This window comes from Mustelus asterias, chromosome 29 (assembly GCF_964213995.1).
Source record: "Mustelus asterias chromosome 29, sMusAst1.hap1.1, whole genome shotgun sequence".
Lineage (NCBI taxonomy): Eukaryota > Metazoa > Chordata > Chondrichthyes > Carcharhiniformes > Triakidae > Mustelus > Mustelus asterias.
In genome coordinates this window covers 22259253-22286972 of record NC_135829.1, presented here as the reverse complement: position 1 = coordinate 22286972, position 27720 = coordinate 22259253, and the positions used below count along the sequence as shown (strand labels likewise).

General features: G+C 46.9%; 1 protein-coding gene across 3 annotated transcripts in view; it reads left to right on the top strand.

The window, feature by feature from the left end:
• LOC144480581 (nuclear receptor ROR-alpha A) overlaps positions 1–27720 on the top strand; it is a 184142-nt gene that overhangs the window by 144601 nt on the left and 11821 nt on the right. For all 3 annotated transcript variants that reach the window (XM_078200194.1, XM_078200192.1, XM_078200193.1), the window contains 4 exons: positions 7284–7670; positions 13027–13148; positions 13249–13381; positions 18452–18559. In XM_078200194.1, coding sequence (XP_078056320.1) covers positions 7284–7670; positions 13027–13148; positions 13249–13381; positions 18452–18559 — 750 coding nt within the window. The remainder of the gene's footprint in view (positions 1–7283; positions 7671–13026; positions 13149–13248; positions 13382–18451; positions 18560–27720) is intronic.

The window sequence follows — 27720 nt, the reverse complement described above, 5'->3', positions numbered from 1 at the left end:
AGTGACCACAATTCGGTTACGTTTACTTTAGCGATGGAAAGGGATAGATATATACCGCAGGGCAAGAGTTATAGCTGGGGGAAAGGAAGTTATGATGCGATTAGGCGCGATTTAGGATGCATAGGATGTGGAAGGAAACTGCAGGGGATGGGCACAATTGAAATGTGGAGCTTGTTCAAGGAACAGCTACTGCGTGTCCTTGATAAGTATGTACCTGTCAGGCAGGGAGGAAGTGGTCGAGCGAGGGAACCGTGGTTTACTAAAGAAGTTGAATCTCTTGTGAAGAGGAAGAAGGAGACTTACAAAGAACAAAGAACAATACAGCACAGGAACAGGCCCTCCGGCCCTCCAAGCCTGCGCCGCTCATGTGCCCAACTAGACCATTCTTTTGAATCCCTCTATTCCCAGTCTGTTCATGTGGCTATCTAGATAAGTCTTAAACAATCCCAGCGTGTCCGCCTCAATCACCTTGCTTGGCAGTGCATTCCAGGCCCCCACCACCCTCTGTGTAAAATACGTCCCCCTGACATCTGTGTTGAACCTTGCGCCCCTCACCTCGAACCCGTGACCCCTTGTGTTCGTCACCTCCGACCTGGGAAAAAGCTTCCCACTGTTCACCCTATCTATGCCCTTCATAATTTTATACACCTCTATTAGGTCGCCCCTCATCCTCCATCTTTCCAGGGAGAACAATCCCAGTTTACCCAATCTCTCCTCATAGCTAATACCCTCCATACCAGGCAACATCCTGGTAAACCTTCTCTGTACTCTCTCCAAAGCCTCCACGTCCTTCTGGTAGTGTGGCGACCAGAACTGGATGCAGTATTCCAAATGTGGCCTAACCATCGTTCTATACAGCTGCAACATCATATGCCAACTTTTATATTCTATGCCCCATCCAATAAAGGCAAGCATGCCATATGCCTTCTTCACCACCCTCTCCACCTGTGCTGCCACCTTTGAGGATCTGTGGATTTGTACACCCAGGTCCCTCTGTGTGTCTATACTCCTGATGGTTCTGCCATTTATTGTACAGCTCCCCCTTACATTAGATCTATCGAAATGCATCACTTCGCATTTATCTGGATTAAATTCCATCTGCCATTTCTCCGCCCAATGTTCCAGCCTATCTATATCCTGCTGTATTCTCTGACAATGTTCATCACTATCCGCAACTCCAGCAATCTTTGTATTGTTATGTAATCTTTATGTAAAGATGAGACGTGGAGGCTTAGTTAGGGCGCTTGAGAGTTACAAGTTAGCCAGGAAGGACCTAAAGAGAGAGCTAAGAAGAGCCAGGAGGCTACATGAGAAGTCTTTGGCAGGTAGGATCAAGGAAAACCATAAAGCTTTCTATAGGTATGTCAGGAATAAAAGAATGACTAGGGTAAGATTAGGGCCAGTCAAGGACAGTAGTGGGAAGTTGTGCGTGGAGTCTGAAGAGATAGGAGAGGCACTAAATGAATATTTTTCGTCAGTATTCACTCAGGAAAAAGACAATGTTGTCAAGGAGAATACTGAGATAGAGGCTATTAGACTAGACGGGATTGAGGTTCATAAGGAGGAGGTGTTAGCAATTCTGGAAAGTGTGAAAATAGATAAGTCCCCTGGGCTGGATGGGATTTATCCTAGGATTCTCTAGGAGGCTAGGGGGGAGATTGCAGAGCCTTTGGCTTTGATCTTTATGTCGTCATTGTCTACAGGAATAGTGCCAGAAGACTGAAGGATAGCAAATGTTGCCCCCTTGATCAAGAAGGGGAGTAGAGACAACCCTGGTAATTATAGACCAGTGAGCCTTACTTCTGTTGTGGGCAAAGTTTTGGAAAGGATTATAAGAAATAGGATTTATAATCATCTAGAAAGGAATAATTTGATTAGGGATAGTCAGCACGGTTCTGTGAAGGGTTGGTCGTGCCTCACAAACCTTATTGAGTTCTTTGAGAAGGTGACCAAAGAGGTGGATGAGGGTAAAGCAGTTGGTGTGGTGTATATGGATTTCAGTAAAGTGTTTGATAAGGTTCCCCACGGTAAGCTATTGCAGAAAATATGGAGGCATGGGATGAGGATGATTTAGCGGTTTGGATCAGGAATTGGCGAGCTGTAAGAAGACAGAGGGTGGTGGTTGATGGGAAATGTTCATCCTGGAGTTCAGTTACTAGTCGTGTACCGCAAGGATCTGTTTTGGGGCCACTGCTGTTTGTCATCTTTATTAATGACCTGGATGAGGGTGTAGAAGGCTGGGTTAGTAAATTTGCGGATGACACTAAAGTCGGTGGAGTTGTGGACAGTGTGGGAGGATGTTGCAGGTTACAGAGGGACTTAGATAAGCTGCAGAGCTGGGCTGAGAGGTGGCAAATGGAGTTTAATGCGGAAAAGTGTGAGGTGATTCACTTTGGAAGGAGTAACAGGATTACAGAGTACTGGGCTCATGGTAAGATACTTAGTAGTGTGGATGAGCAGAGAGATCTCGGTGTCCATGTGCATAGATCCCTGAAAGTTGGCACCCAAGTTGATAGGGTTGTTAAGAAGGCGTATGGTGTGTTAGTTTTTATTGGTAGAGGGATTGAGTTTCGGAGCTATGAGGTCATGTTGCAGCTGTACAAAACTCTGGTGTGGCCGCACTTGGAGTATTGCGTACAGTTCTGGTCGCCGCATTATAGGAAGGATGTGGAAGCATTTGAAAGGGTGCAGAGGAGATTTACCAGGATGTTGCCTGGTATGGTGGGAAGGTCTTATGAGGAAAGGCTGAGGGACTTGAGGCTGTTTTCGTTAGAGAGAAGAAGGTTAAGAGGTGACATAATAGAGGCATACAAGATGATCAGAGGATTAGATAGGGTGTATAGTGAGAGCCTTTTTCCTCAGATGGTGATGGCTCGCACGAGGGGCCATAGCTTTAAATTGAGGGGTGATAGATATAGGACTGATGTCAGAGGTAGGTTCTTTACTCAGAGAGTAGTAAGGGCGTGGAATGCCCTGCCTGCAGCAGTAGTGGACTCGCCAACATTAAGGGCATTTAAATGGTCATTGGATAAACATATGGATGATATTGAAATAGTGTAGGTTAGATGGGCTTTAGATTGGTTTCACAGGTCGGCGCAACATTGAGGGCCGAAGGGCCTGTACTGCGCTGTAATGTTCTATGTTCTATGTCTAATGGTGCAGACATTGGCAATGTCTATTAAAGCTTTGCAAACCACCTTCTGGAATGTTCTGCTTGACAATCAGCTTCTGAATGAGGCACCTGAGGCTTATTCAGCCATGATGGCTCTCTCTAAATATCAGGAATTGTGCCCATACCTCAAAAGTGGGAGGAGAGAATTGCGCTGACTGGTCAGTGGGTTATGGGCAGCACGGTGGCACAGTGGTTAGCACTGCTGCCTCACAGCGCCAGGGACTCAGGTTCGATTCCGGCCTCGGGTCACTGTCTGTGTGGAGTTTGTACATTCTCCCTGTATCTGCGTGGGTTTCCTCCGGGTGCTCCGGTTTTCATAGAATCATAAAACGCCTATAGTGCAGAAGGAGGCCATTCAGCCCATCGAGTCTGTACCGACCACAATCCCACCCAGGCCATATCCCCTTAACCCCATGTATTTACCAGTCCCCCTGACACTAAGGGACAATTCAGCATGGTCAACCAACCTAACCCGCACATCTTTGGACTGTGGGAGGAAACCGGAGCACCCGGAGGAAACCCACGAATGTGCAGATTCCGCACATACAGTGATCCGAGGCCAGAATTGAACCCGGATCCCCGGCGCTCTGAGGCAGCAGTGCTAACCAGTTTTCTCCCACAGTCCAAAGGTGTGCAGGTTAGGTTGGTTGACCATGCTGAATTGCCCCTCGGTGTCCCAGGATGTGGTTTAGGGGATTAGCAGGATAAATATGTGGGGTTACAGGGAAAGAGCCTGGGTGAGATGTTCTGTTGGAGAATCGGTGCAGACTCGATGGGCTGAATGGCCTGCTTCTGCACTGTGAGGATTCTATGGTCTTCTGGTGAATGATGAGTGTTGTGCTAGAGTAGGCGAGGTGGGGCTTAGCAGGGGGAAGCTAGGTGGGTGCAGACACTACAATGGCGTCGGGATGTGTAGTTGTGGGAATGCAGTGTTGGAATGTCAGAGCCGCGTTGTACCAATGGAACCAGAGCATTGAGGCAACTGCTGCCACTGGGATGCAGCGAGAAGCTTGTTGCGATTTTTTACCAGATAATTACGTCTCACTTACATCTGACGGTGATTTTATATTTTATCTGGAATTAAACAAAGGCCGCAGGGAGATCGCGGGCTGTCACATCTCTAACCATTTCCAGTTAATGGCTCCGAGGAGAGAGCTCAATTTCCCAATGGATGTCAGCCATTTTAGAGCTGTCTTCAATTGGAGTATGAACCCTTGGTGAGGGGGTAGCGGTGGCCAATCTTCCCTTCGAGACTGTGACGCAGCCGCGAGGAGCCAAAGGGCTCACATTGGCTTATCAAAGGCTGAGGGTCAAAGGGTACGGGTGGATCGGGGAGATCTGGAACCCACTGGACATTCCCTGCAAGGGAACGGCCACGTGATGGGCGGCACGGTAGCACGGTGGTTAGCACTGCTGCTTCACAGCTCCAGGGTCCCGGGTTCGATTCCCGGCTCGGGTCACTGTCTGTGTGGAGTTTGCACATTCTCCTCGTGTCTGCGTGGGTTTCCTCCGGGTGTTCCGGTTTCCTCCCACAGTCCAAAGATGTGTAGGTTAGGTTGATTGGCCATGCTAAAATTGCCCCTTAGTGTCCTGGGATGTGTAGGTTAGAGGGATTAGTGGGTAAATATGTGGGGGTAGGGCCTGGGTGGGATTGTGGTCGGTGCAGACTCGATGGGCCGAATGGCCTCCTTCTGCACTGTAGGGTTTCTATGTTTCTATGTGACAGACCCAGCCAACTCTCCTCAATTCCTGATTGGAGGAGGAGTGTGCAGAGCCAGTTACCTGAGGCACCGTTGCAGCCTCTGGCTGGAGATCGGCACATGGGCGACCTGCCACAGGATTGAGTAATGACAGAGGGCCAACCATGGCCCAGATACTTCCAGACCCACCTGAGCTATCTCCAGATGTTAGAGCACCAGTTAGAGCTGTCAACTGTCAATGGAGGTTGCAATTGATCCCATATTGCAGAATGACCTGTGACCCACAGAACCCAACGAGAAGGCAATGCCACTGGAAGTCACCATTAAGTTGAACCTTGACGACATACCTGGCACCTTCCAAGCATCCACTGGAGATGTGTGCAAGATATCCCAATCAGCAGCTCACCACTGCACTGAGGAACTCATCATCATCTGGTGAAATGGTACAACGACAATAATCTCTCCCTCAATGTCAACAAAACAAAGGACACAATCATTATAACAGCAGACACTGACAGGAAGAGATCAATATCACAACTGATGTGGTGGGAAAGGAGAATCTGGGAGAATATGATTAGGATGTGAGGAAGTGTAGTCAGGGTATTTGTTGGAGTCAGTGAGCTTAATGTCAATGTTATTATACCTTTACAATGTTACTATACCTTTACTAGACTCCTTATACACCTATGACCGTCTGGTTAAATGCCCCTTCAACTCAATTGTCAAATCTGCTGATGATCTGGGTTGGATCTCAAACAATGATGAGACAGAGTACAGGAATGAGATAGAGAATCTGGTGAACTGGTGCGGCAACAATAATCTCTCCCTCAATGTCAACAAAATGAAGGAGATAGTCATCGACTTCAGGAAGCGTAATGGAGAACTTGCCCATATCTAAGTCAATGGGGGTGAGGTAGAAAGGGTCGAAAGCTTCATGTTTCTAGGTGTAGAGATCATCAACAACCCATCCTGGTCCCTCCATGCCGAGGCTATAGTTAAGAAAGTCCACCAACGCCTCCACTTTCTCAGGAGACTAAGGAAATTCAGCATGTCCGCGACAACTCTCACCAACTTTTACAGATTGGTTTGAACCCCACTCTACCCCACCCCCTCCATCTCTGACACGGTTCTTGCTGAATTATTCTAAAAATACCTTATTACGAAAAAAAATGTCAGCTTGTCCAGTTTTGCGAGATAAACTCTGCTGACATTGAGTTATACCAAGACGCCAACCATTGTAACAAAGAGAAAACTGGTTTCCTATGCAAATAAATCAGTAACCATTATTCAATTATTTTCTTATTGATTCTTAAACCTCACAACGCAATCATATTAAAAAGTCAACCATTATCATTAACTGTCTCCCAACAGGAGAGATATTTTCTTGGACTCTGAATAGAAGTCAAAAATCGAGAGATGTAGGTCGGGATAATCATGGATGTGTTAACTTTGTACATCATTGGAACCAGTGGCTGGTTTTAACCCTGCGAAGGCATCTCTTGCTCCCAGACAAATAATCAGCTTGTTTCATTTTCTCCAAGAAGGCTACATTGATGTTTCTTCTCCACATGAGTGGGATCCGAATCCCATAAGGGCACCCAGTTCCGAGATTGCTTTATCCCGCTGACCTTCATCCAGCCAGCTAAACTCTCCTGAAAATGCTGACAATCTGGATTGCATTCCACAGCCCGACAAGTCTCTATCCCTAAAACGCTACAATTTAGCCACAGGTCCTCTTGACTCAGTTTCATTGCGGGTTGAATTATGCATGTGATCAGCACTGTTTGTGAAACGACCTTGAGGGCTAATTTTTTAGCGCAGCGGGACGGGAGATTCAAGCGGCATCCAATCCGCGGGTTCCGCCCCGATGCCATCTCTGGATGACATTCTTCAATATATACACAGGTGACGCTCCCTGATTGGGCAGGCAATCATTACATCAATCAGGGAGCTCATACTCCAAGAGACCCACCTCATGGGCCTCGTTGAGGTAATTCCAAATACCCTTAAAGCCTTGAAGATAATTATTAAATCTTTAAAAGGATTGTATGTTTGTTTTAAGAGCTGATCACATGATTTGATGGTAATGTCGTTAGGGTGTTATAACAGGCTGCTGTTTTATTTTCAGCGTGTTCTCTGTGCAATGCAGTGAGCAGCTCTTCAATAAATCAGTTGTGCGTTACTTTGAATCTACGTGTGCAAAGCATGGCTTTTCCTTTTGTTTCATTGCCACAATCCCGAACACGGTTAGGTGATTGCAATAATATCAGGTGAGATGCTTTTGCAAAGTGTTGTCGAGAGGCTTTGTGTCAATTCCCTGCTTCGGAAAGCATGGCAGATGTTTTTGAGGTTAGCTGCATTTTTAAGGCGGGGCACGTTTGTCACTCGGAGGTGTGTGTTCTTTCTTGCAGCTGTCAAGTTTGGTCGGATGTCCAAGAAGCAGAGAGACAGTCTGTACGCCGAGGTACAAAAGCACCGCCTGCAGCAGCAACAGCGAGATCACCAGCAGCAGCCCGGTGAAGCGGAGCCCCTCACTCCCACTTACAACGGGCTCACAGAACTGAACAATGATCTCAGCAACCTGTACATGGACGGGCACACACCGGACGTGGGCAAAGCCGACTCAGGAATGAGCAACTTCTATTTGGACATTCAGCCATCCCCAGACCAGTCCGGCCTCGACATCAATGGTATCAAACAGGAGCCCATATGTGAATACGCAGCAGTCCCGGATTTCTTTCCCTACTGCTCCTTTACAAGTGGCGAAAGCTCTCCCACTGTCTCAATGACAGAACTAGGTAAGGCACATCTCTGAAGAACAGGGGCGGACAACCACAGACTTCTTTTTATTTGTTTGTGGGATGGCTGGCAAGCCAGATATTTGGTGCCCGTTTTTAAAAGTCCTTGAGAAACAGGTTCAAAAGTGAAGCGAAGATCTGAAATAAAAAAGGGGTGGTGGTACAGTCAGGGATTGTGGATATTGAGTTCATGAATTCTCCTACCCACAGAGCCCTCAGGTGGCTGGTCTCACCCGTGTCATTGGCAGTGGGTGGAAGAACCAGTCTGGGGAGATGGAGTCTCAGGGGATCTGAAGCCATTCCGTGTTTTCCTGTTGCTTCCCTCCTGGTCACGGATAATGTAGGGGATTTTCACAGTAACTTCATTGCAGTGTTAATGTAAGCCTTACTTGTGACGAATAAATAAACTTTAGTTTACTTTAATGTTCCTACGCCCTGCTGGACTACACCGGAATCATAGCGGGTGGGACAGGACATGCCAAGATCTGTTGACCTTGGGCGGGAATTTCTGGTCTTGGGGCGAGTGTGGCGGGAAAATCCCGCCCCCGGGGTCCGTACCAAGATGGAATGTCATGTCAAATAGCCATGTCCTAAGATTGATATTGTTATCTTTTTAGAAAGGTATTAGTTAGATTAGAGACAAGATTCATTCCCTGCGCTAGTTTTCAGCTGAAGCTGATTTGTGTGATTCCATGGTTTCTGACAGAACCTGCTGATTGTCAACCTTGCTACGCTGGAGAAAGAGGCCATTCGGCCCATCATGTCTGCACTGGCTTTCCGAATAAGCATGTCACCTCGTGCCGTTCTGCTGCCTTCATCCCATAACTCTACAACCTTTTTCAAATAAAAATCTTTTATCATAGAATCCTATAGTGCAGAAGGAGGCCACTCAGCCCATCGAGTCTGCACCAACAACAATCCCATCCAGGCCCTATCCCCCCAGTGGTTCCCAAAGGGTGCGGCACGCCACACTGGTGCGGCGAGAGAGGATGGCGGGAAGATTCAAGCACAATCAAAGAAACATTTAAACATTCATGTATGGAAACCTGTAGAAGTTTCCAGATTTCATGCCATCTCTCTTTGTGTTAAGACTTAACACCAGTGTGGCGCGTCGCACCCTTTGGCAACCACTGCGGCATAACCCCTCGTATTTAACCCACTATTCCGTCTAACATGCACATCTTGGGACACTAAGGATCAATTTAGCATGGCCAATCCCCCTAACCTACACATCTTTGGAGGCGTCTTTCGAAGGACTGGATTGAACCTGCGACCACCACAAGCTCAGGCAGCACATTGCAGACCCCAACCACGCGCTGTGTGAAAATCATTTTGCCTCACATTGCTTTTGCTTCTTGAGTCCGTAAAATATGTAATGATCTATACAGGATCCACGATAACAAACTGCAGACATTTTTCAGGGAGTCATAATCTCCAGTTAAGAGTTTTATCGTTGACAGAGAAACAGACAATCAAACCTAAATGTGGTTACTTTAAAAGTAAATGTGATTACTTCTGTTCCAAATTTCGATTTAGACTTCCTTCATTGTTCCGGTATTGCGATATTTTCACCAGCTAACTTGAGATAGATTATTTAGGTGAATTTAGCACGGTACAGACATTGGTTAAGGATGGTTTTGGCAACTGGACTTAACCCAAGGTGTATTTTTTTCTAAATCCTTCCTTCTCACTATGTGGATGTCACTGGCAAGATTACCGTTTAAAATTTTTAATTTAGTTAGTAGTGTCTGGGGCGGCACAGTATGTGGAGATGCCGGCGTTGGACTAGGGTAAGCGCAGTAAGAAGTCTCACAGCACCAGGCTAAAGTCCAACAGGTTTATTGGGCAGCACGAGCTTTCAGAGTCCTCCGAAAGCTCGTGCTGCCAAACAAACCTGTTGGACTTTAGCCTGGTGCTGTGAGACTTCTTACTGTGGCACAGTAGCACAGTGGTTAGCACTGCTGCCTCTCAGTGCCAAGAACGCAGGTTCAATTCCGGCCTCGGGTCACTATCTGTGTGGAGTCTGCACATTCTCCCCGTGTCTGCGTGGGTTTCCTGCAGGTGCTCCGGTTTCCTCCCACACTCCAAAGATGTGCGGGTTAGATTGATTCGCCATGCTAAATTGACCTTTAGTGTCAGGGAGATTAGGAAGGTAAATATGTGGGGTTACGGGGATAGGGCCTGAGTGGGATTGTGATTGGTATAGGCTCGATGGGTCAAATGGCCTCCTTCTGCACTGTAGATTCTATGAAGTCTTCTATGAAGTCACAAATGGGCATACATTAACACTGCAATGAAGCTACTGTGAAAATCCCCTAGTTGCCACACTCCAGTGCCTGTTTGGGTACATTGAGGGAGAATTTATTCCTATTCCTAATTGCCCTCGAGAAACTGGTGGGAAACCTCCTTCTTGAGTGGGTTTTTTGATTGTTTCAGAGGGTAGTTAATGGTCAGCAACATTTCCGTGGGTTATGGAGTCATGTGGAGTTCAGACTGGGTAAGGACAGCAGATTTCCTTCCTCAGTGATGGTTCTCCGATGACATCAGTCAGCACGAGACTAATTTCTCTATTCCAGATTTATTTAATGAACTGAACCCTCCAGTTGCTGTGGTGAGATTCGAACTCATGTCTCGGGATCATTAGTCCAGGCCTCTGGATTACTAGTTCAGTGAATCCAAATGCAAGTCCGTCCTCGCCCTGTGGCACACAGCCTCCTGCCGATTGGCTCAGCTTTCTGTTGGGATGATCCATGGGATCCTCGTTGATCACATGGCCCTCGGGAAATATTCCCCCCCCCCCCCCCCCTTAAAGGGCCACACGACTGCACCATCTTTCACACTTTCCGCCATTACAACACTTTATTACACTTCATCCTCACACACAGGGACATGTTGAACTGGGTACAGTTGCACTGGCTCCTGTTACAGAAGTGTGTCACATTGGCTTCTGTTCTAATGGCCTGTGACATTCTGCCCCATGCTACACGCTCCCATTTACCCCTCTGACATGTCTTCCTGTTACTCAGATCTCTGTCACACTGGTGGGTGGGAACTAGAGGCAGACATTTCTGCTCCCATTTCTGATAGGTCCCATTTTTGTTAGCAATGGAATGGTGGTGGGGCACGAATCACACGGGAGTGCAACACGAATGCAGAAGGGCCACTTAGTGCTGAGTTCAAACAGACCCCAGTTTGGTAGTTGCAACGACCTTAACCCACAATGTAGGAGCCACAGATTGACAGAGTAAACATAAACACACACAAATGGCTAAGTTTAAAGAGGCTATTCAAGGATTAGGGTTACGAACATAAATTTGTTTTTATAAGAGATTAACCACTTGAGGAGATTTTAAAGTTTTAGTGGTCTCATGAATGAGAGTTTTTTTCACCCGCGACTCTGTATAATGAGAACCAAACTAGAGTTTTAGGGTTTTTTCATCTCCACATGGCTCCTGAGGTCTGCCTTGTGGATAATGCGAATTGAGTTGTAATGGAGGATATGAAGGTCCATGGGAGAGGGGGTGTGAGGGATGAGAGCTAGAGGACCTAAAGTCTGCTAAAACAACTGAGACCATAGCCCAGAGGAGAGAGGCAGGCCTTCTAACCAGCCTGTCTCGGTACTCAACCCACCACCCCCCCTCCTCCCCATTGTTGTGTTCTCTTGGCATCTGCTTCAGGGTCTGACTGGGCAGACTTAGTCGCACACTTCTCACCTCCAGAGCAAAAACCTCACGTTTTGAGAAACCGTGTGGTGCGTCCAGCGATTCAGGCAAATTTCTGGCTCAAGTCCGTCACCAAAACCCACCCTCCTTAACTCTTACAGTTGCCCAATAATAGGCTCTATTTCACTGACCCAGCCCCATTGGCCCTGGGGCACTGCCTCTTTTACAGGGCAATATCGCTGAGCTCAAACTTCAATACTTTTGAATTTTTAAGTCCAATGAATAATTGAAGCAAGGGAAAGTACTAAGATCTGGAGAGGCAGTGGCATAGTTGTACTGTCACTGGGCTGGTGTTCCTGAGTAATGCTCTGGGGTCCCAGGTTTGAATCCTACCATGGCAGATGTTGAAAGTTGAATTTTAAAAGAACATATGGAAATAAAAGTCAAACCATTGCCGATTGTCGTAAGAATCCATCTGGTTCACTAATGTTCTTTACGGAAGGAAACCTGCTATCCTTACTCGGTCTGGTCTACATGTGAGTCCAGAGCCACAGCAATGTGGTTGACCCTCAAATGTCCCCGCGCAGGCTATTAATGATGGGCAGTAAATGCTGGCCAGCCAGCGATGCCCATGTCCCACAAAAGAATGAAAAAGAGATTTGGAGAGAGAAGATCTGTTTTTGATTGTCACTGGGCTACAGTATGAGTGGGAACTAGCACAGAAATGGTCGGCTGAATGGCCTCATTCCATTCTCTAAATATGCGCGATGCTTGCCTCACGCTGGCACAGTGGTTAGCACTGCTGCCTCACAGCGCCAGGGACTCGGGTTCAATTCTGGCCTTGGGTCACTGTCTGTGTGGAGTCTGCACATTGTCCCCGTGTCTGCGTGGGTTTCTTCCGGGTGCTTCAGTTTTCTCCCACACTCCAAAGATGTGCGAGTTAGGTGGATTGTCCATGCTAAATTGGCATTGATTTGAGTTGATTTATTATTGTCACATGTATTAGTATACAGTGAAAAATATTGTTCCTTGCGCACTATACAGACAAAGCATACCATTCATAGAGAAGGAAAGAATAGAGTGCAGAATGTAGTGTTTCAGTCATAGCGAGGGTGTGGAGAAAGATCAACTTAGTGCGAGGTAGGTCCATTCAAAAGTCTGATGGCAGCAGGGAAGAAGCTGTTCTTGAGTCGGTTGGTACGTGACCTCAGACTTTTGTATCTTTTTCCTGACGGGAGAAGGTGGAAGTGCTGAAATGTGTGGGGGTTAGGTGGATTGGCCATGGTGGATTGGCCCTTTGTGCCCCAAGATGTGTAGTTTAGGTGGATTGGCCATGGTAAATGTGCAGGGTTACAGGAATAGGGTGGAGGGGAGGAGCTGGGTGGGATGCTGTTTTGGAGAGTCGGTGCAGACTGGATGGGCTGAATGGCCACCTCCTGCACTGTAGAGATTCTATCTGTGCACTAATACAGTGACCACAGCAACACTGGGTTCAATTGTCACACCATCAATTGGAATTTATGTGACATCTCCTAGTTGAAGATTGTCACTGCTGCTATCAGTAACCTACACAGATCACTCCCTGCCTTTCCAGGCTCTGATTAAATTTGCTTTGAACTGTTGACTGCTTAGTTCTGTGACCATTGGTCAGTGTTTCAGACGTTCCATAAATCGCTGAATATTTTGCCCTGTAGAGCACCTTGCACAGAACATTTCCAAGTCCCACATTGAGACCTGCCAATACCTGCGAGAGGAGCTGCAGCAGATAACATGGCAAGCTTACGTACAGGAGGAAGTGGAGATTTACCAGAATAAGGTAGGGGAAACCGGAATGGCCGGGTCTAACGGTGAGTACCACAAGCGTCATTCTTCTCAGTCACTCGCTGTGCGCTCACACAATCATTCTTTTTGTGTAGCCCAGGGAGGTGATGTGGCAGCTGTGCGCAATCAAAATAACCGAAGCGATTCAGTACGTGGTGGAGTTTGCGAAACGGATTGACGGATTCATGGAACTGTGTCAAAACGATCAGATTGTACTTCTGAAAGCAGGTAACCAGTCATTGATTTCACAGGCTGGAGCAAAGATTGAGAGAAGGGTGGCACAGTGGTTAGCATTGCTGCCTCACAGCTCCAGGGACCCGGGGGTTCAATTCTTGGTTCGAGTCACTGTCTGTGCAGAGTCTGTATGTTCTCCCCATGTGCTGCGTGGGTTTCCTCCCACAGTCCAAAAATGTGTGGGTTAGGTGGATTGGCCATGCTAAATTGCCCCTTAGTGTCCCAGGATGTGTAGGTTAGATGGATTCACAGGGTAAATAATATGGGGTTACGGGGATAGGGCCTGGGTGGGATTGTTGTCGGTACAGACTCGATGGGCTGAATGGCCTCCTTCTGCATTGTAGGGATTCTATGATTCTATCTATGATCTTGAAAACTAGGAAAGTCTTGGATAGGGTAGACATAGCCCTATGCCAAGATGAGTTTGGAGACAAAGTGGGAGGGGCAGTTAATTTGACAGGAGGTTGGTGGTGGGGACCTCACTATCTTCCCATCTCTGCCTCACTTAAAGCTTCCCCGCCCTGCCAAGAATTGAAACCCTGACCTGGGTGATCAATGCTCTGATGCACGATATAACTCACGAGGCTAGAGATGCTCGAGGAAATAAAGGCTTTTATTGACTACTACAATAGAGCTCCCATATATAATACACGATCCCAGACTGAAGGGTCCCAGACAGAGCAGTGACCTTTATACCTCTCCCAGGAGGCGGAGCCCGACTGGGATGTACCATAATAACTATAATACAGGTAGAACAGCCCAACCCTAACCCCAACAGTAACATGTAGAACAACCCAACCCTAACCCCAACAGCAACATATATACAGACTCATAGTACTGGCCAGACCCTGGCTCAGTACTACCTGGTGGGAACCAACGATGGTTCACCACATGCCCACCTCCTGTTCCTCTGATATTCAACCCGTGCTGGGTGGGGCAGTCGCTATGCGGGAATCCCAAAAAATAAACCCTGTTGTGTTTGTCTGTGGGTTTCCGGGTGGGGGGGGGGGGTGGTGGGGGTGGTGTGGAGGGGGGGGGGGTGGTGGGGGTGGTGTGGAGGGGGGGGGGGCGGTGTCTTGGTTCCCTCTTTCAAAGGCCTGATTGGGAGGGGGAGAGGCCTCTGACAACCACACCTCCGCCCTTGCTGCCGACCTCCCTCTCCAGGACCTTCACCCTGTGACTCCCCCCCTCATTCCTCCCTCACTCACGTGTTTCCAGCAGCAGCCACCACACCCAATTACACTGCCTGAAATGCACAGCTGCCAGCCTCTGATTGGCCAGGAGCTCTCGGGGGGTGGGGTTACTGCTCCTGAGGTGATTGATTCCCCCAGACACTGAGATGCATGGGATCATGGCGGATCTCCCCCAATGGAAGCGACACAGGGCTCTCTCCAGCTCTCCATCTGGCTTGCATTAAATACCTTCTGAGGCTTCCCTTGAGAGGGAGAACTAAACTGTAGGTCATAAATATAAACTAATCACAATTAAACCCACTAAGAAACTTCAGGGAAACTTCTTCACTCAGAGAATGGTGAGAATGTAGAGCTCCGTGGTTGAGACAAATAGATTGATTCATCAGGAAACCAGGACAAGACATGATAAAGAAAATCGTCAATGATCGGGTTACGACCATAAGACATAGGAGCAGAATTAGGCCACTCGGCCCATCGAGTCTGCTCCGCCATTCAATCATGGCTGATATTTTACTCACCCCCATTCTCCTGCCTTTTCCCCATAACTCCTGATCCTCTTATTAATCAAGAACCTATCTATTTCTGTCTTAAAGATAGGCCTCCACGGTCTTCTGCAGCAAAGAGTTTCACAGATTCACCACTCTCTGGCTGAAGAAATTCCTCCTCATCTCTGTTTTAAAGGATCGTCTCTTTAGCCCTTTAGGATGATAGGGTTCAGGTTAGGGTTCAGGTTAGGGTGACAGTGTTACGGTTAGGGTGATAGAATACAGATAGGGTGATAGTGTTAGTGTTAAGATGATAGAGTTAGGATGATAGAGTAGGGTTGATATGGCTGATATGTTTAGAGTTAGGGTGATCGGGTTATGGCGATAGGGTTAGAGTTAAGATAGATTTAGATTTTGCATCATCTTCTATTACCTCCAATGGCAGAACTCAGGACAAGGGAGGATCATCTTAAATTCATACAGGGCAGGTCAGAGTGAGATCAGGATACTCTTTTCACACAGCGGGCTCGTGAAAATCTGGAATGTTCTGCACCAAAAAGCTGTGGAGGTCAAATTAAATCCCCAGGACAAGTCAGAGGAATTTGGCACACCAAGCTACATGTTGAGTAAATTGAGTTTAGGTGCAGCTCGCCTCAGAATAAAGAGCGTAGAGGAAGAGTCTGGAGGGATTGAATGGCCTTCTCCCAATCCAATGTCATTCCTTGGATCTAGTGCTGTGCTGGGATCTAGGACTTAACATTGCAAATCCCTGCCAATCCCAGTTTTTTCCCTCCGGAATATTCTGTAACCAAGAATATCCAGCTTAATGAGAAACCTCCTCGGTAAAACTATGTTGAAAGGTACCTGGAGGTCCGAATATGTTTTATAAATGACACTTAGCCAGCAGAGATAATGTCACTGATCCAGTAATCCAGAGGCACAGGCTAATACTCTGGGGTCCTGGGGTCCAGCTGGTGGAATTAATAAATGTGGAATTATCAAACTGGATATATGGTGTGTAAATGGAGTAATTAATTAAATTATCATACCCATGGTTGTCATAAAAACCCATCTAGTTCACTAATGTCCTTCAGGGAAGGAAATCTGCCGTCCTTACCTGGTCTGGCCTACATGTGACTCCAGACCCACAGCAATGTGGTTGACTCCGAAATACCCCTCTAGAATGGCCTAGCAAAACCCTCAGTTCAAGGCAACATGGGATGGCCAACACATGTCCAGCCAGTGACGCCCACATCCCATAAAAGAATAGATTCATGGAGTTGGGTGAGTGAAATTGGCTTGGAGTTGGGTGAGTCAGATTGGGATGGAGTTGGGTGACTCAGATTGGGATGGAGAAGGGTGAGTCAGATTGGGATGGAGTTGGGTGAGTTAGATTGGGATGGAGTTGGGTGAGTTAGATTGGGATGGAGTTGGGTGAGTTAGATTGGGATGGAGTTGGGTGAGTTAGATTGGGATGGAGTTGGGTGAGTCAGATTGGGATGGAGTTGGGTGAGTCAGATTGGGATGGAGTTGGGTGAGTCAGATTGGGATGGAGTTGGGTGAGTCAGATTGGGATGGAGTTGGGTGAGTCAGATTGGGATGGAGTTGGGTGAGTCAGATTGGTTGAGTCAGATTGGGATGGAGTTGGGTGAGTCAGATTGGGATAGAGTTGGCTGAGTCAGATTGGGATGGAGTTGGGTGAGTCAGATTGGTTGAGTCAGATTGGGATGGAGTTGGGTGAGTCAGATTGGGATGTAGTTGGGTGAGTCAGATTGGTTGAGTGAGATTGGGATGGAGTTGGGTGAGTCAGATTGGGATGGAGTTGGGTGAGTCAGATTGGTTGAGTGAGATTGGGATGGAGTTGGGTGAGTCAGATTGGGATGGAGTTGGGTGAGTCAGATTGAGATGGAGTTTCCTGGGTTAGATCGGGTTGGGGTTTGGTGTGGTGGGGTTGGGTGAGTGGAGTTGTGCCCTGCAGATGTTTTAGAGCAGCAGTAGACATCTTGGTATTATAGAAAAAAATCTCTTTTATAGTTATAGAGGTAGTAGTAGAGGCGGGTACAATTTTATCTTTTGAAAAGCATTTAGATAGTTACATGGGTACGATGACTTTAGGGGGATATGGGCCAAATGCGGGCAATTGGGATTAGCTTCGGCGTTTTTAAAAAAAATAACGGCGGCATGGACAAGTTGGGCCGAAGGGCCTGTTTCCATGCTGTAAACCTCTATGATTCTTATCTGTCCTCTCATCGAAACATAGAAACGTAGAAGCAGGAGGGGGCCATTCAGCCTTTTGAATCTTTCCTGCCATTTATTATGATCATGGCTGATCATCCAACTCAATAGCCTGATTCCCCCCCCTTCCCTCATATCTGTTGATCCTCTTCGCGTCAAGTGCTATATCTAACAGTTTCTTGAAAACATTCAATGTTTTGGTCTCAACTACTTCCTGTGGTAATGAATTCCATGGGCTCACCACTCTTTGAGTGAAGAAATTCCTCCTCATATCTGTCCTAAATGGTCTACCCTGTATCCTCAGACTGTGGCCCCTGGTTCTGGACTCCCCCACCATCGCGAACATCCTCCCTGCATCTACCCTGTCTCGCCCTGTTAGAATTTTATAGGTTTCTATGAGATTTCCTTCTCATTCTTCTGAACTCCAGTGAATACAATCCTAACCGACTCAATCTCTCCTTATACTTTAATCCTGCCATTTCAAAAATCAGTCTGGTAAACCTTCTGAAGTTAAAGTTTATTTATTAGTCACAAGTAAGGCTTACATTAACACTTCAATGAAATTACTGTGGAATTCCTATAGTTGCCACACTTTGGCGCCTGTTCAGGTACACTGGGGCAGAATTTAGCATGGTCGATGCACCTAACCAGCACATTTTTGGACTGTGAGAGGAAACTGGAGCACCCAGAGGAAACCCACGCAGACACGGGGAGAATGTGCAAACCCCACACAGACAGTGACCCAAGCCAGGAATTGAACCCTGGTCCCTGGCGCTGTGAGGCAGCAGTGCTAACCACTGTGGCGGCCAAACTGCACCCCCTCCAGAGCAAGAACATCCTTCCTCAGATAAGGAGACTGCTGTATTAAGTGAAGTAGCTAATGCCACAATGAGGGTTTAGAAATTCACATGCGTGGCTGTTAGGCTGAAACCGCAAACAGTTTTTGGAATGTAACCCATCACTGCCAAAGACTTAACTGTAATCCTGTGAGCAGTAAAAAGTTTCATTGTACAGGATTCCATATCTCCGTTTGTCTTTCCTAGTTTGGGAATTATGACTCCCATCACAGGGTTTTGATCTTCCCGGAATCAATGGTATATTAATGGTACCTATGCCAATTCTGAATTTTTGACTTTTCTCCTGATTTGCAGGTTCTTTAGAAGTTGTATTTGTTCGAATGTGTCGCGCCTTCGACCCGCAGAATAATACGGTTTATTTTGACGGGAAGTATGCTGGTCCAGATATCTTCAAATCATTAGGTAAAGTGTTAACATCGCTTACTGTTCTGGAATAATGAATCACATTGAGACAGAGTCACGTTCGCCGTCCTTTCAGTGGGAAAAACTGCACTGTAATTGGATTGCTAAAGATACAGGGAGCAGTTCTCTTATTCAAATGGGAGTTAACCTTGGGAGACCCGCTGCTTTGAGCTGCATGGTGGTTAGCTCTCCTGCCTCATAGTGCCAGGGACCTGGGTTCGATTCCCAACTTGGGTCACTATCTGCGTGGAGCTTGCACATTCTCCCCGCGTCTGCATGGGTTTCCTCCGGGTGCTCCGGTTTCCTCCCACAATCCAAAGATGTCTGGGTTAGGTTGATTGGCTATGCTAAATTGAGCCTAGTGCCAGGGGGGTTAGCAGGGGTAAAGGTGTGGGGTTACGGGAATAGGGTCTGGGTGGGATTGTGGTTGGTACAGACTCGATGGGCCGAATGGCCTCCTTCTGTACTGTAGGAATTCTATGATTCTATGACCCCTATATTTAGTTTTGTGATGGTACTGTACCTTTAAGAAATGTATTTTAACCATGTTTCTCTGCAGGCCTTGGCAATTTGTCGGCACCGTGTTGTCTGTAGCCGGTGTCCATTATTGTTGCTGAGGCAGTATTATTGCTAACATGTTGATTTTAATCTGAACTAATGCAGTGTTCTGTGGTTTTAATGGTCCCTTAGGATTGCAGAGTGGAACTTGTTTGGGGGTGATTGACGGGACACGTCATGTGGTTAGGTTTCACAGGAAAGCCCAGTTTTTTGTTTCATTTTTCAGTCGTAGCTTGAAGTGGAGAGAAGCAACAGCGATTTTCCCCTCTCTCTGGAATCAGGGTTTCTGTTCCCTGTGTGAAGTCTGTGTGGAATTTGCACATTTTCCTCGTGTCTGCGTGGGTTTCCTCCGGGTGCTCCGGTTTCCTCCCACAGTCCAAAGATGTGCGGGGTAGGTTGATTGGTCATTCTAAATTTCCCCGTTAGTGTCAGGGGGATTAGCAGGGTAAATATGTGGGGTTATGGGAATAGGGCCTGGGTGGGATTGTGGCCGGTGCAGACTCGATGGGCCGAATGGCCTCCTTCTGCACTGTAGGGATTCTATGATTCTATAGAAGCTGCCCAAGATTAAGTTTAACCGTCTGACATTCGGCTGTTTTGGGGAAATATCCTTCCCTGCAAACAGCTGACCTGGATTTCTGTCCATGGGTGTTACAAAGCTGAAGATCCAGCATCACGTGAGCATACTTGCTTTTGTGCTAAGTCTGAAGAAGGGTGCGTGTCTGTGGGATGGTGTTTAACTTGGAACAACAGAGATAGCTAGCAGTTAGGAGTTATACTGTGTCATTTAATTGGTAAATGTTATGTTAATTTTTTGGAGTATATTTTAACTGGGTTCTTAAATAAACTTTGTTTGACAAAAGCTTCCTAGTGGGTCACTTGAATCATACCTAGAGTGAAACACTTTATGCTTACCAATGCCAAAATCATGTGTAAAACCCAGGATCTGGGCTAACTCCACAAACACCTTGAAGTTTCTGGCCTGGGTCTTAACAGCTGACACGTACATTCCAAATGAACAGCACAAGAAATTGGAGCAGGTGTAGGCCGTGTAGTGTCTCAGTCCTCAGGCTGATAATTTAACGCTACTTCACATTGCCACCCACTCTGCTTACCCCTGGATCCCCTGACAGATTGAAAATCTGTCTACTTTAGCCTGTAATGACGGAACATCAAGAACGCTTTGTGATAGAAAATCTTGAAGCTTCACAACTCTTTGTGTGAGAAATCTCTCCTCGTCTCAGTCCTAAATAATCGACCTTTTGTCCTGAGACTGCCGCGGCCAAAGGAAACGTCAGTATCCACCCTGTCAAACCCCTTCAGAATCTGAAATATCAGCAGAAGGTGCTGGATAATCTCAGCAGGTCTGGAAGAAACTGTGGAGAGATAAAAACAGAGTTAATGTTTCAAGTCCTCATGACTCTTCTTCAGAGCTAAAGAGGGAGAAATGTGATGGGTTTTATACAGTTAGAGAGAGGGTGGAGCAGGGGGAGCAAAATAGAAAGTCAGAGGTCAGGGGGAGCTCAGAGAGGCTTGACAAGGATGTAATGGAACACAAGACAAAAGGACAGTCATGGTAGCGTTAAAGACCAAAGAAGGTGCTGAACAATACAGAATCTGATACGTTTCAATGAGAATAGGAACAGGAGGTCTCCTCCTTCTCCCTTAGAATCCATAGAATCCCAGTGCAGAAGGAGGCCATTTGGCCCACCAACTCTTCAACAGCGCATCTTACTCCGAACCCCCTCCATCCTGCATTTCCATTACCCTGCGCATTTAGCATGGCCAATCCACCTAACCTACACATCTTTGGACACTAACGGGCAATTTAGCATGGCCAGTCCACCTAACCTGCACATCCTTGGCACTTAGGGGCAATTTAGCATGGCCAATCCACCTAACCCGTACATCTTGGGAGGGTGGGAAGAAATCAGAGCACCTGGAGGAAACCCACATAGATTCGGGGAGAATGTGCAGACTCCACACGGACAGTCACCCAAGGCTGGAATTGAACCCGAGTCCCTGGCGCTATGAGGCAGCAGTGCTAACCACTGTGCCACCATGCCACCCATATTCCATTCCTTACTGTACCATCATAGAATAGAATCCCTACAATTTCCAAGTGCAGAAGGAGGCCATTCGGCCCATTGAGCCTTCACCAATAGCAATCCTACCCAACCCCTATCCCTTTAGCCCCACATATTTACCCTGTTGGTCCCCCTTATACTAAGGGGCAATTTAACATGGCCAATCCACCTAACCCGCATATCTTTGGACTGTTGGAGGAAACCGGAGCACCTGGAGGAAACCCACGCAGACACGGGGGAATGTGCAAACTCCATGCCGACAGTCACCCAAGGCCAGAATTGAGTCCGGGCCCCAAGCACTGTGAGGCAGCAGTGCTAAACACATGCCTCCATACCACCCATATACTATGTACTATGTACATAGTATGTACATACCCATGCACTATATACTAAATGGTTGTCCCTCACTTCTAGATCCCAAGGTTTCTTTTCCTTGTCTAATAACCTCACCGAGACCACCAGTGAAATGCACAGACTTCCCTACTTCAGTACCCCCTTCTCCCGCTCCCACCCCAGGCACATGGGGGAAGGGATAGTGGGAGTCACACAGTTCTGTGTTTACTCAGAGAGGCAGCTTCCACAAGGTCACATTTGCCGAGCTTGGGAAAGTCTTTTCATTTACAAGTTAACCCAACCTTAAGTGCTCCGGTTTCCTCCCACAGTCCAAAGATGTGCAGGTTAGGTGCATTGGCCATGCTAAATTGCCCCTTGGTATCCCAGGATGCATTGGTTAGAGGGATTAGCGGGGTAAATATGTAGGGTTACGAAGATAAGGCCTGGGTGGGATTGTTGTCAGTGCAGACTCGATGGGCCGAATGGTCTCCTTCTGCCCTGCAGGGATTCTATGATTCTATGCGTGTGATGTTGTGTGTGTCTGACTGGCACTTTCAGGGCTCAGATTATTCTCTACAATGGTGCAATGCTCAGTAATCACTGTGTAACTTTCACCCCTCATTCTGTAAGAACCAGAAGTGAAAGACATGAAGCCTGTCGCAATGTGAAAATGCTATTAATATAAACCCAGTCCGTCAGTCTCAAGGGAACATCTGTACGTTTAAGTGTATTATGGTGTAACCTTGTAGGAGAGAGGCCACAGTGTGTGCTCACCAGAGCCAATGAATTCTCCTCTCTGACAGTTATGGGTTGCAATGAAAAATGAAGCTAACTAGTTGAAAAGCAGTTTCCAGTGATTACGAGTCACGGAACAAAGTTGCCCCACAATTCCAAGCAGAAAGATAAACTCTAACTTTAAATACTAAAATTTGATTGGCGTTTTTAATCCCGAGGTTTGTGTGCGATTTAAGTCAGCAATTTCACTTTGTGCAACTGGGCGGCACGGTAGCACAGTGGTTAGCACTGCTGCTTCACAGCTCCAGGGACTTGGGTTCAATTCCCGGCTTGGGTCACTGTCTGTGTGGAGTTTGCACATTCTCCCCGTGTCTGCGTGGGTTTCCTCTGGGTGCTCCGGTTTCCTCCCAGGTTAGATTGATTGGCCATGCTAAATTTCCCCTTAGTGTCCTGGGATGCATAGATTAGAGGGATTAGTGGGATAAATGTATGGGGTTGTAGGGATAGGGTCTAGGGTGGGAATGTTGTCGGTGCAGACTCAATGGGCCGAATGCCCTCCTTCTGCACTGTAGGGGTTCTATCACTGAGGAGTTAAACTGATCAACACTGCTGGCAACCAAACTGACTGTGTAGATGGAATTGGAATGGGACTTTTTTTCCCTGGAGGCTGAGGAGTGATCTTACAGAGGTCTATAAAATAATGAGGGGCATAGATCAGCTAGATAGTCAACATCTTTTTCCAAAGGTAGGGGAGTCTAAAACTAGAGGTTTAAGGTGAGAGGGGAGAGATACAAAAGGATCCAGAGGAGCAATTTTTTCACAGAGAGGGTGGTGACTGTCTGGAACAAGCTGCCAGAGGTAGTAGTAGAGGTGGATACAATTTTGTCTTTTAAAAAGCATTTAGACAGTTACATGGGTGAGATGGACATAGAGGGATATGGGCCAAATGCAAGCAATTGGCACTCGTTAAGTGGTTAAAAAAAAGGTGGCATGGACAAGTTGGGCCGAAGGGCCTGTTTCCATGATGTAAACCTCTATGATTCTATAACTAATTTGTTTCCAGTTGGGTGGGCCGCTGCAGATTGGGAGTTCAGTTGTTGATGGAGTGGGATTTGCATCCCACCCCAGACTTTCCTGACTAATTCCAGAGTGCGGATCTGATGACAACGAAAGAATTTCCATTCAAGGGACATAAAACCAGCAGTCAGGGTGGCTGCTTCTAACATTGCATCTCAATGGTTCAGCAAGAAAAAACAATGCAAGAGAGACAAGACAAAGCCTCCCCTCCCCCACCCTCCTTCCCGCTGCCTCAGGAGTCTGACTGTTCCCTGGGGGCGATGCCAGAACCACCGTCTCCCGTGGCTGGGAGGAAGAGGCCAGCCCCACAACACAAACATGGCTGGAGAGTTCAGAAACTCCAAAGGTAGACAAGTCTCCTGGTTCTGATGGAATGCATCCCAGAGTACTAAAAGAGATGGCGGGAGAAATAGCAAATGCACTAGTGGTAATTTACCAAAATTCGCTAGACTCTGGGGTGGTTCCCGCAGATTGGAAAACAGCAAATGTGACGCCACTGTTTAAAAAAGGAGGTAGACAAAAGGCAGGTAACCATAGGCTGGTTAGCTCAACTTCTGTAGTAGGGAAAATGCTTGAATCTATCATCAAGGAAGAAATAGCGAGACATCTGGATATAAATGGTCCCATTGGTAAGACTCAGCATGGGTTCATAAAGCGCAGGTCATGTTTGACTAATTTGGTGGAATTCCTTGAGAACATTACATGTGCAGTGGACAATGGGGAACCTGTGGATGTGTATCTGGATTCCCAGAAGGCATTTGACAAGGTGCCGCACCAAAGACTGCTACATAAGATAAAGGTGCACAGTGTTACGGGATTCGCATAAATAGAGGATTGGTTAACTAACAGAAAGCAAAGAGTGGGGGTAAATGGGTGTTTTTCTGGTTGGCGATCAGTGACTAGTGGTGTGCCTCAGGGATCAGTGTTGGGACCACAATTGTTTACGATTTACATAGATGATTTGGAGTTGGGGACCAAGTGTAATGTGTCAAAATTCGCAGATGATACTAAGATGGGTGGAAGAGCAAAGTATGCAGAGGACACTGAAAGTCTGCAAAGGAATATAGATAATCTAAGTGAATGGGCAAGGGTCTGGCAGATGGAGTACAATTTTGGTAAATGTGAGGTCATCCATTTTGATAGGAATAACAGCAAAATGGACTATTATTTAAATGGTAAAAAATTGCAGCATGCTGCTGTGCAGAGGAACCTGGGTCTCCTTGTGCAGGAATCTCAAGGAGTTGGTTTGCAGGTGCAGCAGGTAATTAAGAAGGCAAATGGAATTTTGTCCTTCATTGCTTGAGGGATGGAGTTTAAAAACAGCGAGGTTATGTTGCAACTGTATAAGGTGTTGGTGGGGCCACACCTGGAGTACTTTGTACAGTTTTGGTCTCCTTACTTGAGAAAGAATATATTGGCACTGGAGGGGGTGCAGAGGAGATTCACTTGGTTGATTTCGGAGTTGAGAGGGTTGGCTTATGAGGAGAGACTGAGTAGACTGGGGCTATACTCATTGGAATTCAGAAAAATGAGGGGCGATCTTATAGAAACATATAAGATTATGAAGGGAATAGATAAGATAGAAGCAAGGAAGTTGTTTCCACTGGCGGGTGAAACTAGAACTAGGGGGCATAGCCTCAAAATAAGAGGAAGCAGATTTAGGACTGAGTTGAGGAGGAACTTCTTCACACAAAGGGTTGTGAATCTGTGGAATTCCCTGCCCAGTGAAGCAGTTGAGGCTACCTCATTGAATGTTTTTAAGGCAAGGATAGATAAATTTTTGAACAGTAAAGGAATTAAGGGTTATGGTGAGCGGGCAGGTAAGTGGAGCTGAGTCCACAAAAAGATCAGCCATGATCTTATTGAATGGTGGAGCAGGCTCGAGGGGCCAGATGGCCTACTCCTGCTCTTAGTTCCTATGTTCTTATGAAACAATCAGCATGAATGTGATCCCTGCAACCTGGAGTCGGGCTGCAAGTGATTTAACAACCTTATTTGGACAGGAAAGGTGGCTCATATCCCAGTTCCAGGTGTCAGAACAGAACGCCCCACACTCTGGCTTCTCCCCTATTCCCGTACACAGCACCCCACAACACACTATGTGACTCTGCTGAACTCTCCCCACACCTCAATCTGAAGCCCAACTAACACACTCGCCTCTCATCCTAATGAAATTGCTCACCCTCCACTCAAAGAACAAAAGGGTGGTGGGCCTGGGTAAGATGCTCTTTTGGAGAGTCAGTGCAGATTCAATAGGCTGAATGGCCTCCTTCTGCATTGTCTGGATTCTGTGGTTCTATCGGAGCAGCCATTTCAGAGGCAGTGCACACTGTTGGAAAGGGATTGGAGGAGTCCATCTCATCCATGACAACCACAGTGTCCCAGTAATTACACTGATGTCTACCTGCACAGAATCCCAACCTGCACAAAGAATCAGATGTGCTAGGAAACCGAGTCCATGCTGGCCCAGGCTGAAGGCTTCACTTCCATCGGGATGGCCGACAACCTCAGCTCAGCCACTCAGTGTCACACTGAACTTCATTTGATTTGATTTGATTTGATTTATTATTGTCACATGTATTAGTATATAGTGAAAAGCATTGTTTCTTGCGCGCTATGCAGACAAAGCATACCGTTCATAGTGAAGGAAAGGAGAGAGTGCAGGATGTAGTGTTACAGTCATAGCTAGGGTGTAGAGAAAGATCAACTTAATGCAAGGTTGCATTAAGGTAGGTCCATTCAAAAGTCTGACAGCAGCAGGGAAGAAGCTGTTCTTGGTACGTGACCTCAGACTTTTGTATCTTTTCCTGACAGAAGAACGTGGAAGAGAGCATGTCCGGGGTCCTTGATAATGCTGGCTGCTTTTCCAAGGCAGCGGAAAGTGTAGACAGAGTCAATGGATGGGAGGCTGGTTTGCGTAATGGATTGGGCTTCATTCGCGACCCTTTATAGTTCCTTGCGGTCTTGGACAGAGCTGGAGCCATACCAAGCTGTGAAACAACCAGGAATTATGCTTTCTATGGTGCATCAGTAAAAGTTGGTGAGAGTCGTCGTGGACATGCTGAATTTCCTTAGCCTCCTGAGAAAGTAGAGGGGTTGGTGTGCTTACTTAATTATAGTGTTGGCATGGGGGGACCAGGACAGGTTGTTGGTGATCTGGACACCTAAAAACTTGAAGTTCTCGACCATTTCCCCTTCCCTGTTTATGTAGACAGGGGCGTGTTTTCCACTATGCTTTCTGAAGTCAATGACTATCTGCTTCGTTTTACTGACATTGAGTGAATAAGGAGAGAACATTTGACGCTGAGATGAGGAGGAATTTCTTCACTCAGAGGGTGGTGACTCTTTGGAATTCTCTACCCCAGGGGGCTGTTCAATCACTGAGCATGTTCAAAACAGATTTCTGATACTAACTGAAAACAGATGGAGCTCTGGGGGAATACAGAGAGAGTAGGAAAGATCTCAAACGGGGAGTTAGAAGGGCAAAAAGAGGTCACGAGATGTTCTTGGCAGGCAGGATTAAGGAGAATCCTAAGGCATTCTATTCATACGTTAGGAACAAAAGAGTTGTCAGGGAGAAAATCGGACCTCTCAGGGACAAAGGAGGGGAATTATGCTTAGAACCCAAGGGAATAGGGGAGATCCTAAATGAATACTTTGCATCGGTATTCACGAAGGAGAGGGGCGTGTTAACCGGGAGTGTCTCGGAGGGAGGTGTTGACCCGTTAGAGAAAATCTCCATTACAAGAGAGGAAGTGTTAGGTTTTTTAGGGAACATTAAAACTGACAAAGCCCCAGGGCCTGATGGCATCTATCCTCGACTGCTCAGGGAGACGAGAGATGAAATTGCTGGGCCTCTGACAGAAATCTTTGTCGCTTCTTTGGACACGGGTGAGGTCCCTGAGGATTGGAGGATAGCGAATGTGGTCCCGTTGTTTAAGAAGGGTAGCAGGGATAACCCAGGAAATTATAGGCCGGTGAGCTTGACGTCCGTGGTAGGGAAGTTGTTGGAGAGGATTCTTAGAGACAGGATGTATGTGCATTTAGAACGGAACAATCTCATTAGTGACAGACAGCATGGTTTTGTAAGAGGGAGGTCGTGCCTTACAAATTTGGTGGAGTTTTTTGAGGAAGTGACAAAAACGGTTGATGAAGGAAGGGCCGTGGATGTCGTCTATATGGATTTCAGTAAGGCATTTGACAAAGTCCCACATGGCAGGTTGGTTAAGAAGGTTAAGGCTCATGGGATACAAGGAGAAGTGGCTAGATGGGTGGAGAACTGGCTTGGCCATAGGAGACAGAGGGTAGTGGTCGAAGGGTCTTTTTCCGGCTGGAGGTCGGTGACCAGTGGTGTTCCGCAGGGCTCTGTAC